This window comes from Corvus cornix, chromosome 10, assembly GCF_000738735.6.
Source record: "Corvus cornix cornix isolate S_Up_H32 chromosome 10, ASM73873v5, whole genome shotgun sequence".
NCBI lineage: Eukaryota > Metazoa > Chordata > Aves > Passeriformes > Corvidae > Corvus > Corvus cornix.
This window is the reverse complement of record NC_046340.1, coordinates 16004175-16019241: the sequence shown is the minus strand read 5'-3', so window position 1 is coordinate 16019241 and position 15067 is coordinate 16004175. Positions and strand designations below refer to the sequence as shown.

The following is a 15067-nucleotide window of genomic DNA, read 5'->3' as shown; positions in this document are numbered from 1 at the left end:
CAGCAGAAATATAATTTATTCAAAACTTAAAGTGAAGTTTTAGTTGCAAAGACCTACTGTGCAGTTCTAGTGTGTATCACAGATGAAATCACAGACCAGCTCTTGACAAATTGACTTTTGCTGAGCCCGTTGCTCTTCTGCAGCTTTGCAACCCTTGCATTTCACAGAGTTGAAAGTGTTCTGGCCAGGTTTTGTTGTTATATTGCATTTCACATAACTAGACTTGAAAATTTGTAATGAAACCCATTAGTGTTTCTTGGGAAGTTTTCATTTCCTACCTTGCTATGATGTTGCTGTTTTTATGAAGTTAGTGGCAGTGTTCTGCACAGGCCTTGAGTACTCCCAACCCATCAGCCTATTTAGCTCAATCTGAATCTGCCTTTAAAAAAGTAAATTTAACATCCCCTCATCTTCTCCCCCTAAAGTGAAAATTTGAGGATTTTAGCCAGGTTGTATTTTACACTTTATCTAGGAGGGCTTCTGTGGCTTATTACAAATAAAATAAATTTTTAAAGAGAGGGTGGTTGTAGGAGCCCTACTGACAAAACTGCTCTGTTTGTGTGGGGCACTTCACTCAACCCTTAGTTGTGGGAACCCTTTAACAACCTTTTATGCTGTAGGAGGGACCATGCTGGGAAAGGAGAGTGGTTTGTACACATCCATGTTCTTTTCTCCTAGCTGAAAGTTGAACTCAGTTCCACATTGTCAATGAATTATGTAATTTAATTTGCAGATGCAGTTACTTGGTGTTGCTGTCAATAGCTCATGCCCAGCTGACACACCAATGCAGTAGTGATCCCTCTTGTTACCTGACTGCATGCAGCTGGTCTTACAAAACCATCCATGCAGGGCATTTCTGGGCATTTCAGACCTTTCATTTCAAAGGTTTGTCAGTACTGGCTTTTGCCTCGTGTCTTTTAAGACCTCGGATGATCTTGTTCATTGTAACTGCAAAGAACGTCCGGGTTCTTTACTTCAGGAAACAATACCTGGTGTTCTGTCCCTGCCCATCTTGCTTTTGTTCGTTGACAAACACAAGCTCACTCCTGTCTTTATTACCATGTAAAACTGAATGGTTTTGCTCTGTTTTCAGTGACACTATAACTTTGTTATCAAATATTTTATTAACACTGTTTAATAAACAATATTGTCAGAGCACTCTCCTCCCTTTACAACTAAGATACGTGCTGCTGGTTATAAAAGGGTTAAAAATCCGATTTGAATGTTTGCCTGTCTTTTGTATTACAGTGTATTTTTCTGATGTTACTTTAAAGAAAATTTGTGTTGGTTTGCTTTAGAAAACAGTAAAAGAATAACTCCCCCCAACTAATTGTTAATTGCTCAGAATATTGCAAAACTTAATGATACGTGGAAGTCTTTAAGTATTAGCTATAAATCATGGGATTATGAATAAGCCTTTGTTGTCACAGGCTTGCATACAGTCATTCCAAAACGTCTGCCATTAGGATGCACCAAGGCAGCTGTCAGCTGTTTTCTTGTAATTAAACAGCCAATGAGCAGCTAATTAAGACATATGTGTATACAGAAGTGGAAGTGGGTATGTTAATGAACTGTAGGAATCAATTCATTAAATGAAAATTTGTCAAAAGACCAAACATGAGCTCAGCGATTCAGCCTGTGCACGGTGGAGAGGGGGCCTGTGTGGTGCCATTTGGGGTACAAGGGAAGCACAACTGGCTCAGGAGCCAGCTCAGACACCACCATCTCCAATGCTGAGCTGCTGAGCAGAGAAATCACTGAAACTATTAATAGACTTTGCAAAAACTGCTATTTACATTTCAAAGTCTTTTTTTAACAAGTTGTTATTCAGACTGACTTGCAGATGAAAAGTTCTTGCACCCTTTTTTCCCCAAACCTGATTTCTTGGCAGTAAATGAAAACCCATAGACTGTGTTGTGTATAAATAGGAGTCTGAAACGCAGGGACCAATCTGTGGCTTGTAATGTGCTCTGCTCTTCTTCTGGCACCAAGCGGATCCATCTGCAGGAAAAGAGAACGTGCAGAGCTCAGTGGCTGGGGCTGGATCTTTGCGTTGACTTCAGGAGGGGCCGAGACTTGGCCCCGATGTGCCGTGGGCCAGAGTGGTTGGTCCAACACTGGGGCTCCCTTAGTGCAGCACCAGCTTTGTCTCTGTGCTTGATCAGGAGGGGTGGCTCTGCCTTGGCCCACTGGGTCACATGAAACAATGGCTGTAAACATGTATGCAATTAAAGCATGTGGCCTGGGCTAGCTTGCATAAGGCTTGAACGTATACACGTGTACCAAGCATGCATCCACCTCCTCCTTCCTGATGGAAAAATTATAGCCAGCTCCGTGCCTCTGGCAAAAGCTAGGGAATAGAACAACAGGATAGAGCATTTCTCCTTTTAATAAAGGAGGGAAAAAACCTAGAAAGAAACTGTAGGTACTTACAGGTACTTCCCCCCATGTCTTATATGTGAAAGCCCAAGGACCACCAAAAGCTTACAAAATTCACAAGTAAATGACAGTACCGTAGAACAAAAAATTCTCACATGACCTTCGTTGTCAATTCACTCCCAAATCTCAGATACCTGTGTTTCTGAGCTCTGGACAAGTTTAGATTAGTTTTTGAAGTTTGTGGAAAGGTTTTTTTGTTTCTTTAGCTACTACTGATGTTTTCTTTGGCTTGTTTTTAAAAGCACTCTACTGTATCTCTGGTTTGTAAAGTGCAAGTGCTTTTAAAGGCCTGGGTTCAGGCAGTTCTGCTCTACTGAAAAATCTAGCTTCAAGCTGTAACTTAGCTGATATATTGTACACTAAAATGTATTGAGCAGCTGTGTCTCTAGGGAAAATCTGGAAAAGGAAAAGGGCCAGTATTTTCTCCATTATAATACTAAAAATAATCCTCAGCTTGACAAGGCTATTCTTAATAAAATTCTTAATAAAAGGCTACTCTTAATAAAATACACCAAACTGGCAATTCAGAATCAGTATATACCTCAGCTAAAGGGGAAAACATATGGATCCTTGAGGTTATTGGGACACATTAGTTTCACATATTGATTAGGCTGACTTTCAGAATTGCAGAGTGGTAGAGGGTTTCATGCAGTTCATGTGTGAGAATGTCATTCAGTGTAACTAGGGAAGTGTTTGGAGAACTGAAATTTTCGGGGGCTGTTGCAGAACGCCTACCAGTCACTGGTCAGCTCAGTCCCTAATCCTGTTTTTCTGGTGAATGGCATTGCACTTGGAGTTTAGTAGTGAACCCACTTGTACTTGCACTGGAGTGACAGGCTCCACTGAAGGTGCTCCCAGAACTGGAAGTTAATCTATCTGTCTACCCAAGAGCTGGTTCCTCCAGAGGGATCAGTTGTGATGTTGGAATGGTAGGCATTTCCATGGTATTTCAGGTTTTCTTTAGGGTGAAATGCATTCAATTGGAGCTCAATATGTGCAATACTTTCAGTCTTAGTGAAATCATCTCACTATTGACAAACGTGAAAAAAATGGTTGAAAGTTCAGTCATATAGAAACAAAGACCAGAAAAAAAGGGGAAGAAATTATGTACAGGGAAACAGGATTAAAGACAGCATCTTCAGTTTCCTTACTTTTTTTTTTTTCTGTTCCGTGTTTCCTTAGTAAAGCTTTAATAAAAGGGATGTAATCAACAAAGACTGGTGCCCTTCTGCTAAGATGGAGCAGGGGCTTTGTCTCAGTGTTTTGCCATGTTTCTGTCTGCAGCCACTTTGATATGAAGTACTTGACTACTTGAGACTTGTCATGCAGAAGTCCTTCCTTTATTTGCTTCACCAAGTATCTGTGCGTGTACTGAGGGACTCCAGCATGAAACCTTTGAGTAAATAACAAATTGGTAAAAGTCCAGCTTTAATTAAAAGGTGCCCAGCCTTTCCAAGGAACTATTTTCTTTGCAGCACTGTTAATTAATCCATTACGTGGCAACGTAAAACTAAAATAGTGTGCTCACTGCTCTCAGAGGCTTCTTTAGAATGACTACATCTTTGCAGAATCCTTGTGAAGTAGGTATTACACACACAGCAGCATATGTTTGGGCAGTCTGTGGCAAAAGGATGAAATGGACTTCAAAGCAAACAGCTGCGTAGTGGTTAATGACATGCACCCTTCAGGAGGAGACAATAAAGTTGTAGGTGTGCAGAACCTTCCAGCTCCGGCTTTCTCTGGAGATGGGGTTACTCAGGAAAGAGATCGTACATAAAACATGTTTTAGCTTTCCCCCTCCTTAAGAATCTAAATCCTGCAGTTGAACAAAACCTGGGCTGTCAGCATCAAACTAACTCACACAATAGCAGCAATAGGTGACAGCAGCACCAGTGCAGTGACCGTCCCTCTGTCCTGGGCACTAGTGAGGCACCTCAAGTGCTGTGTCCAGTTTTGGGCCCCTCAAGACAAGCAAGACATTAAGGGGCTGGAGTGTGCCCAGAAAAGGGCAGCAGAGCTGGGGAAGGGGCTGGAGCACAAGTCTGTTACTGGTTTTAAGTCTGATAAGGAACAGCTGAAGGTGCTGAGGTTGTTTATCTGGAGAAGAGAAGGCTCAGGTGTGACCTTCTTGCTCTCTACAGCTCCCTGACAGGAAGATGGAGCCAGGTGGGGGTCAGGCTCTTCTGCCATGGAACCAGCAACAGGACAAAAGGAAATGGCTTCAAGGCTGTGGCAGGGGAAGTTTAGATTGGATATTAGGAAAGAATTCTTCACTGAAAGGGTGGGCAGGCATTGGAATAGGCTGTCCATGGAAATGGTGGAATCATTATCCCTGGAAGTGTTCAGAAAGGTGTGTGGACGTGGCACTTGGGGTTTAGTGGTGAACACAGTGGTGCTGGGATAATGGTTGGACTTCAGGATCTTAGAGGTCTTCTCCAATCTTCATGATTCTATGAGTCTATAAAAAGCATGTTAAGAAATTGTTCTTTGTAGGAGAAACTGCTCAGCATCGTGCTGTGTGTTTTTAAACACATACACACACTGCTAAGGCTGAACATCAGAGCCTGCCACTGTCACTCCAGAGAGCAGAATAGGGTGGTAGCTGTTGAATCCTCTCTATTTTGGAGAACTATGCTGACCTGGGAAAGATAGGAAATCAAGGAAATCTAGGTCTATAATTAGTTTTATTTCATTTAGAAACAGCTGGTGTACCATATGTAATATGGAATCTGTAAAATCAGTGAATAAAAAGTGTAATTCCTTTATGTATTACAACACTTTTTAAATTAACTGTTTCTTGCTAGTTACTGTTTTTTGTTTGTTTCTAGGAGAGGAAAAAAAAACAACAACAAAACCCTCTTAACTTCCTTTAGTTGACTATAGAGCACTTGAACTTCATTTTCTGTTAGGTACGCTACCTTTCAGAGTCTTTATTTGCTCCATCAGTTAACAGCTTCTTGACTTGTATTTTGTAATTGCATCCCAGGGCTTTTTCAGAAGGAGTCAGCAGAGCAATGCCACATACTCATGTCCTCGACAGAAGAACTGTCTGATCGACCGGACCAGTCGGAACCGCTGCCAACACTGTCGCTTACAGAAATGCCTTGCTGTGGGGATGTCTCGGGATGGTAAGCTCTGCTAACTCGGGGCCTAGCTGCAAAAACTAACATAAGGTGTAGTAGGATGTATGGTAAACCAAAAAACATAGCATTTATATTCTAATTGTGCATTGGGCTGATAGTTGAGATCATCAAGTGAGTTTTAGATGTTGCTATATATTTTTCTGTGTTATATGCTGTATGTTTTTAGATGTTGCTGTATATTCACATAAATATATATAAATCAGGGCATGTACAAAGTTCTTGGATTTATCTTTTTTCCTACTTATCTATTACAGTTCCCAATTAAGAGCTTTGTCTCTGGTCATTTCTTGAAGATGCAGTTTTTTGGTCTCATGTTAATACTTCCTCTATGTGTTCATTCCCACTTAAGTGACCTGTAGTTGCAAGTAGCACTGCCTGGTGCATGAGTACAGATCAGAACTGCATCACAGTATCGACAGAAGTTAAATATGTGTATAATGAATAAGGGAAAAAATGCAAAGAGAAAAATAATGCAGTGTTTTTTAAAGGATAGAATTCTGAAGAAAAGATGTTCCAGTGCTGTTAATATTAAGCTCAAAATTGCAGCTCGAGTAGTGACGAAAGCCCGCCTCTGCCAAACGGCTGCTTATGTAATTCAGTCAGAACTGGCTTTGCAGCTGAGACTTGCACGCCTCCCCCACAGATGGAATGGAGCTGCCACCACTTACCCATTTGAAGATCTGACTCAGTCTTTTCCCCTGCCACAGTGACAGCAGCGCTGCGTGTTCTACAAATACATACACATTACTCTAGGTACATGAGGCCCGATCAAGGAGATTGTTTCCAGATTACATTTACTTCTTGAATTACATCGTCTCTATTTTTTTTGTTGGTCATCAGACTAAAAACCTGAAACAGTTGATCATTTTATGACTAGTTCCTCCAAAGTGGTTGCTTTCCTGTAGAGAAAAGCAGAAGGCAGTAGTTGCCTTTCTAAAGGATGAGGCTTTTACAGCTGATACAGGTCCTTGAAATCACATGCTGCGTCCTTGGAAATTCCCTGGATGCTGCAAACCAGTTGCTGCTGGCTTACAGCTAATATTCCTTAAAGTCATAGTAATGTTGTGGAGATACACATATGCACTTGTGTCGCACACATGTAGGCTTAACAGTTATTAATCTACTAAACATTTTTGCTTGTCACAGTGGCACTGAAAGCAGGTTTGATGGTTCTTCCCACGTGCTTTAGTCCCAATATCAGTAAAGCCTGTTATTGATACATTGAGATGGACCCAACATGTTGGCACCACGCTCTAGGTTCACTCTGCATTGTGAATGTTCAGCTGGTTGGAACTGGACAGTTGTCTCAGGTCACTGTGTTCTACTTCAGCTTCTACTTTTCTAGGTAGGGTTTGAATGCTGAAGAGATGCATCTGTCAACCTCAACAGACATACAAGAGAAAATCTTTTCAGTACAGAAGTGGAAAGTTAATGAATTGAGCTAAACCAGTGACTTCTAATGGTCCATTTCAGTGGCATGTCAAGACAGTCTTCTAAAGAGCAGGTGCTGCAGCTGTGTACCTGTAACTGAGAAGTGGTTCTTAGGTCTGCCCATCCTGCACATTTGGGGTTTGGGCTGTGTCCTTCCATGTAGAGTTTAAAGACTCAAAACAATTAAAAGGCAGTGGTGGATGTGCAGAAATGTAATCTATTGTGTGTCTGTATTTCAGCTGTAAAGTTTGGTCGAATGTCAAAAAAGCAGAGGGACAGCCTGTACGCCGAGGTGCAGAAACACCGAATGCAGCAGCAGCAGCGGGATCACCAGCAGCAGCCAGGAGAGGCAGAACCACTCACGCCAACATACAATATCACCACCAATGGGTTAACAGAGCTACATGACGACCTCAGTAATTACATTGATGGGCATACCCCTGAAGGTAGCAAAGCAGACTCTGCAGTTAGCAGCTTCTACTTAGACATACAGCCTTCTCCAGATCAGTCGGGTCTTGATATTAATGGAATCAAACCAGAACCAATATGTGACTACACACCAGCATCGGGCTTCTTCCCTTATTGTTCTTTTACAAATGGGGAGACCTCTCCAACTGTGTCCATGGCAGAATTAGGTAATGAGAGAGAAAAGCTTCCATTGTAATTGTCTTAACAGTACCCTTTGGATTAAAGTGACACATGTAGCCAGGTGATAGCAAGAATGCTGCTTCAGTAGAGCTGTGGGCATGTATGGGCATTCTTGTGTGAAGTGCACAGTAAATACCCTGATCTCGGGGCACACGGGGAACTCCTTACTGCTCTGGACTAAAGCTCCCATGAGCCTGTAGTTGATCAGCTCTACCAGTGATGCTTTTGCTTTCAGTCCTTGTAATAGAACCCTTGGAATACTGATTAAGAAGCTAATTTTTAGTGCTGAGTAAACAGACGGGGCATTTCTTTATTTGTAGATTATTTTTAACAATTTATCTCCTTTTTCATTATCTCAGTACTGTCATTCCCAACAAAAAGTGGTAAGACTGATTTTCTTCTGCTCTTTACCTGGGAAAACCACTAGGTTAATCTGAGGGCAGTTCTTGTCACTGGTTGAAGAGGATCTGGCCGCAGATACTGAAGGACATTTTTGAATGTAGCAAGTTTTGATAATTTCTCTAAGAGCCTTATAACAACCACATTAATTAGCACATTTTACTTTAAACTCTTCCCTTAATGATTACACTAGGGCTGAATTCCACAAGTATGACTTGTCAACAGCTGAGACTGGTGTTAGTGTGCTGTGTGAACTGGTTATAAACAAAGTGGAACAGGACATTAAAGAAGTGGTTTCATGATTCCATTACTTATGTAAGCAGCCAGGAATTTAGAACTGATTTTGCTTCCTAAAGCAACGTTTTTTCTAATTATTTTGTTATGAAAACCTAAAAATAGTTTGAAAAATCAGGTATTCCAAATAAAAATTTTGTGTGGTTTATGTTTTTTTGAGAAATTTTGCAGAGACGAAGTCACAAGAAGCTTACTTTTTAACGTCCTTATGTTGCAGAATGCTGTCCTCTGCAATATAATTTGTCCTGATAGCCAAAATATTGTGTCTGGCTTCAGTTCAAATAATTTCAGATAGGTAAAAATCAGAAGAAAAAGTCAGGGCAAACGCACTGCTACCAGCTTTGTCTCAGTGGAACGATTGCTAATTTTCTCATGGAAGGTATTAAAAAGATCGATATTAAACCCACAGAAAAAAAAAAAAAGGGGGTTTTCCTTTGTAGGCTGGGTATTGAGTTTGAAACAGTGGCCTAAACTAACTTTGTCTTGCTGCTTACCTTTATTTACATAGTGCTTCGTTTAAACCCTGCACAGCATGATTTGGGTGCCCAGCATTGACATTACTGAGCAATGTTTGAAGAATGTTTGTCTGCCAGACGAAGGTTTCAATTTAGAAAGGTGTGGCTGTTCAATGAAAGTATTTAGGTGTGTGCTGAAATACAGTCCTGAAGTGAGGCGGAGGTTTGTGAATAACATGGGAATATTTTGCCTCCTGTATCCTGCAAGGGCACAGGGATCATGCTGTCAGCTACTGCTACCAAGAACAAGTGTCTAAGTACACACTTCTGAAAAAACCCAACTGCTCTGAAATGCATTAAAGCTATGGTGACAAAGTATAAATTACCTTGTGTTTTACCTTACTGATTGCTCAGGTAGCACATATAATCTGATTTTACCTCAGCTGTATGTTAAAGACTTTTCAGGTGATACCTTACATCAGATTACCAGTGCATTAACCGTGAATCTAAACAGACTGATTGGTCCAGCAGCTCAGTTTGTGAAGAGCTGGGTTTTATCATTACCAAACAAAGCCAATTTCGCAGAAGACCCAGTAATGCAGTCCCTCAGAATACCTCCATGTTGTAGTGACCACCATTCCTGTTTGGTCTGAGCCTTCATTTTCAGTGGCCTAACAAGCAAAGTTGTGTGAGACAAGTCCCCAGGCCTCTACTTGCCCCGTGCTAAAATAGGAGAACTGGCCCACCTGAATGGTCAGGGCAGGAAAGATAAAGTGGAACTCGGGTATCTAAATTCTATTCAGGCTTTTGAAAGTGGTCTTAAAGGTTTATGGAACCAAGTTTTCCTACTAAATGTAAATCTGCTTTATGGGTCTTTTAATCAAGTATAGCAGCAGAAAATAATTTTATTTGGAATTAAAACGTTGTATGGAAATTTAAAATCATGTGCAGTAAACTAGGTGACTACTCTAAAGCTAAAGGAAAAAAACCCTTAGTGATTTTTTTTCGTGTGTTATCTTAATCATCTGGATTCTCTAATAGATGCATTTTCCTGATATTTTTTTAATTGTATGAGAGTAGGAAAAAAAAAAAAAAAAGACACTTTTCCCTCCCAAGAGGCCTCATAGGACAAGAGTCCTGCTTGAGAGAGCGCTAGATAGGTGGTAACTGTATTTCTCTTTTGGAAAGCCTTGGCTCTGGCAGCTCTGCCTGGCTGGGAGTGCTATTTTGCCCCAGTCCCTGACAGCGTCCTGCGTTCAGCGCGGCCGTGTCCGTGGACACTTGAGTGCCCTCACTCAGGGGTCCATCAGCCCGCTTCTTCCCTCAGTTTCCTGCGGCCGTACTCCATGGTGTATGTCCGAGCCCGGGTGTCCAGTGACGGACGTGCCGCTGAGGTTTCCGTGTCCCCCCTTGTCCCTGCCGCTATTCCCGAACTTTGGCTCACTGGCGCGCAGCGCTGCGCGTGCGCCGCGCGCCCTCTGCTGGCGGCTCCGGGCACGGCCGCGTCCTCCGGCCGGGCGTTAAATGGCTCTGCGTTCCCAAAGCCAGTTCCAAGGGGACGCGAGTTAAAGCAGTTTTCTCTCTCAGCTCACCCTCTCCCCTCCCCCTGTTGCATCTGAAATATATGAGCTTTTCTCGTGTCTGAAGGTATAGCTTTGCATTTTTAACGTGTGTCGCTTTCTGCTCTTTCTTTTAGAACATCTTGCACAGAATATTTCCAAGTCACACATGGAAACTTGCCAGTACTTGAGAGAGGAGTTACAGCAGATAACATGGCAAACTTTTCTGCAGGAAGAAATTGAGAACTATCAGAACAAGGTATAAAAGCATGCCAAGCTATGGCATGGTTTCTTTAAAGCATGGTATTTCCATAACACACTGCAAAATTCACTTTTTCACCACTTTCTCTTTACTATCAAGAATGTTTATTTCTGTGTGTTTAAAAAAAAAAATACACTAGAATCAAAAGCAGCAAGATGGTCAGGATATCCTTTGCATTTGTCATTTTTACAGGTATAGGAAAAGGCCAACAAAAGCCAAAGCCACCGAGTTTTGTGATGTTAACATGCTGTGTTTCATTTTGAGTTTATAAACAGAGCTCCATCAGATTTCCAGCCTTTGGGGTTCACTAACCCTGATTCATGCTCCAGTTGTCCCTCAGTGTTTGGGTTTTACCTGTGGAGTAGCAGCACAGTGCTGCCATGCCACCAGGGTATTGTAAGATCTAATCAATGTTATTTCCAACATGCCTTCCATCCACAAGCTACTACCAATTGGCTACTTTTGGAAAATGGCCTTGGGAAGCACTGCTGAAGCACACTGTTCTTTGAACATATTTTTCATTTCCACAGAAGAATATTTAACCTTTAGGAATATAATTTTTTCTACTTTAGGTGATTTCATTCTGCATTATTATCAACATTGGAAAAACTCACTACTTGCATGCCTTCTTTATGTTGTTATCAAGGTGATTTTCACATATGAACATCTTTATGTGTATCCTTCTGAAGATGAGTTAGGTTGATAATTTACATTCAGTACAAAATAGAGAAGCTGATAAGAAAAATATGATCATGCCTTGCTGGTGTAAATTGGCATTTTATTTTCATGCAGTGAATAAAATGCCCACTGAAATGACCAGAATCATTACATTTCGACATTTTTGGCCTATGAAATAGAAATACTCCAACCTGGATCTCTTCTGATATGACTGAAGAAGTCTTCCATGGTTGCATTGTCACTTATCCACATGAGGCTCTGGCTTTGAGGTCAATTCCCCTTGTCTTTTAAGCAGACTGTAGCCAGGAGTGTTGGAGAAAATTTACTCCACTTTGTTGTTTGGTGTTTTTTAGCTCAGTTTTACTTTCTGACAATGAGGTTTCCAAAGCTTGGTTAGTAATTTTTGAATTTCTCTTCTCTCTCAAACAGCAAAGGGAGGTAATGTGGCAGTTATGCGCAGTCAAAATAACAGAAGCTATACAGTATGTAGTGGAATTTGCCAAACGCATTGATGGTTTTATGGAACTGTGTCAAAATGATCAAATTGTGCTTTTAAAAGCAGGTATGTGGGTCAGTTTTAAGGTCTGCTTCTATTAGTTTTGCCTAAGGAAGGTATTACATATAGTGGTTGCATACGCATATATTCATATGTAGTACAATGATCATTTAAAATTAAATAAGGGAAAACCTTGCAAATTGTCTGTCTTTGAAGTAATACCATCTTAGTTATTCTGGGGAGAAGGAGTTCAGGTCTACCTATTAAATTTTCATTATTGACAAAGGGAGTAATGAGTGTGTTAAGATGTAAAAGTTGGATTTTTTTTTTTTTTTTGATTGCTAATAGTGAATATTTCAAGGTAAAAATCAAGATTTTTTTTTTTCTACAATATTTTTGCAAGATATTGTAGAAGTAATGCAGGTTGCAAATACTGGACCAAGTTGTTAAGGCTTTGCGAACATAAATTTAAATGAGCTGCTTTGGCTTCGGAGACTTCGTTACTCTAAAAACATTACTAGAGTTTATTAGCATTAACTAAGTTGCTTTAGCAAAAACTTGTTAAGGGGTTTATGGGAATCCTTTTAATTCTACCAGCAAACCAAACTATGCTCTGTTACACCACAGCAACTTACTACTCTACTCAATTGATAATGAATGCAGAGCATTATTTTTAAATCCTCACTTGCTCTTTGCAACTGAAGTCTCTCCTTCCGTAGTCAAACATACGTTGTTTCTGTTTTAGGGTCTTTAGAGGTTGTGTTCATCAGAATGTGCCGTGCCTTTGACTCCCAGAACAACACAGTCTACTTTGATGGCAAGTATGCTAGCCCAGAGGTTTTCAAGTCCTTAGGTAAGGAAATGTCAAGTGTTGTGTCTTAAAAAAAAAAAAAACAACAAAACCAAACCAAAGAAAACAAAAAAAACCAAACCAGAATAAAAATAACAAGGTGAAAAAGCAAGGGAAAACATCTACTTTGAAAAATCAGTCTATAGTATTCAAATAAAAGAGTTCTGGAGCTCAAACTACTGTTTTGTAAGCTGTCATGCTGGCTCTGTTTGAAGCCAAGCTGATTTCAGGAGGTAAAAGTGCTTAACTCTCTGTAGTAAAGGACTGTTGGTGCTGAAGTTCAGCATTTTGATTAGGGTAGAGCAGTTTGGACTCACTTGTTGAGAAGCCAAGATTTCATATCTGATATAACACTTCATATATCCTGTTGGAAAAGGCAGCAGATTTTAAGCTTACTTTGGATATACTGATGTATAGTGACATATGTGTTACTGCTCTGAAGATGTTAATGGTGTTTTTAAATGTGCTAAGTCCAGTTATTTGCAGGTTAAATATTGTAAATAATTTTTTTAATTGAACTACATACAATTTTGAAATTTTTTCCCATGTATTTTTGCTGATTTTAAAAGGAGGTATTCACTGGGTCTAGATTTGGGCTGTAAAACATTTTGGAGGGCAGTGAAAATACATCAGTGGAGAATGCTGGACAGTTACTGAAGTATTCTCTGCCTTTCTAAAACACCTCAAGGTACAAGGTCAGAGTGCAAACAAGTCTGGGTTCTAGGGAAATATAACTTGGATCTGTTACCAGCTGTATCCAAAAGTTCAGGCTGGGGAGGCTGAGGAAAACCCTCTTCTCTCAGGTTGTGGTCCTCTTCAGAGCAGGGCTCACTTTAAAGACTGTGTACCTGCATGTGTGACAGCAGCAGTAACCTGAATAACACCTGTGTGAGCAAGAGAATGGATGGAAGGAGACGGAGTTCCTCTTCTGCATGAACCATGTTCAGTCAGACCTTGGCTTCTCCTTTTGCCTCCTGCATGTGCCTTGTGTGCCTCTCTCTCCCCCCATTCTGTGTGCTCAATAATCTTAAAATCAGAACTTAAGTCCACTCTTTGAGCCTTCAGTCCACACTGATGTGACAAAGTTCTATTTAGAAGAGAAACAAAGATAAACCAATTTTGAGCTTGAAAATAAATAGCTTGAGATTTATCCATGTTTACCCCACAAGAACCCAATGTAGAAAAGATACAGTGTGCAAAACCTTCAGAATCTTGGCTGCCAAGATGTGGGAGCTGGGGACTTGTGGGAGTGGAGTAATACCCTCAAGGATGAGTGAGATCTCACTGCCATCACTTCACAGTCCTTAAGGAGACCATTCACCTATGAAGTGTTTTATAGCTATTTCTCATCTCCATCAGAATAAATCAACAACTCTGTAGCTCTGAAGTAGTTTTAAACAATGTAACAAGAGCTGTACTTTTTTTTGGCAGGTTGTGAAGACTTCATTAGCTTTGTGTTTGAATTTGGAAAAAGTTTATGTTCTATGCACCTGACAGAAGATGAGATCGCTTTGTTTTCTGCGTTTGTTTTAATGTCAGCAGGTAAGAGATGGTTTCCTCTAGGTTTATTTGGTAGAGGTTGTTTCTATTTTGAGGTCTTTTTAATGATAATGTTAAGATTATTGGACATTGTGGCAATGTCACCATCTTTTTTAGTGTCTCCTCACCAAAATTTTTATTTTAATAAACACATTTGAATTTAGGAACCAATTTGTTAAATTGGAAATCTTAATCTGAGCCCTTGTTCTCCACATTTTCACCTTGTTGAGGACTCAGCTTCTGTGCAAAGGCTTAAATACATTTGAGTGAGACCTGTGGGCCAATCCTGGTGAGACAGGCAGTTACTGAACTCCCACAGTCACCTTTCCATGTGTGGGAGCTTGCAGCTGCAGCACAAGAGAAAACCTCAGCATTGCCATTTTAGTGTAGTACAAAGACACACAAGTAATTTAGGTATCTGTCCCCACTGTGTGGCTGGGGACACTGAGAATTATGGTGCCAAACATCCAAGTCATCCCAAGAGTCAGGCTGGGTCTGCCATGCCTGCAGCTAAATTAATAATCACAGGTTGATGTGCACAGGGTGCTCCAGGTCCTGGGAAGGCTTCTTAGGTGAGGAAGAACAAGATACTGGGGCAGAAAGTGAGTTTGTGCCTGGCCTGACACCCGAGGAAGCACACTGTGAGTTCAGACTGCAGCACAGTAGACTCAGGAGTGGTGATGGAAAAGTCTATTAGCAATGGTGGATTTATTGAGTCTATCACAAATATGTTCTCATGCTGTTGGCCAGACAGGAAGTGTGTTAGCCCTTTGTCTTAGCAAGCCACAGAACCCTACAGTTCTATCACACAGAGAATGTAGCAGCTAATACTACTTTTCTGTCAGGAAGTTTAGCTGCTTTTTTTTTTAACAGC

General features: G+C 40.8%; 1 protein-coding gene across 5 annotated transcripts in view; it reads left to right on the top strand.

The window, feature by feature from the left end:
* Positions 1-15067, top strand: part of RORA (RAR related orphan receptor A) — a 357627-nt gene that overhangs the window by 330371 nt on the left and 12189 nt on the right. For 3 of the 5 annotated variants that reach the window (XM_039557802.1, XM_039557803.1, XM_039557804.1), the window contains 6 exons: positions 5426-5567; positions 7253-7648; positions 10506-10627; positions 11738-11870; positions 12550-12657; positions 14086-14196. In XM_039557802.1, the coding sequence (XP_039413736.1) occupies positions 5426-5567; positions 7253-7648; positions 10506-10627; positions 11738-11870; positions 12550-12657; positions 14086-14196 (1012 nt within the window). The remainder of the gene's footprint in view (positions 1-5425; positions 5568-7252; positions 7649-10505; positions 10628-11737; positions 11871-12549; positions 12658-14085; positions 14197-15067) is intronic. The other 2 variants (XM_039557805.1, XM_039557806.1) reach the window with 1 other exon arrangement.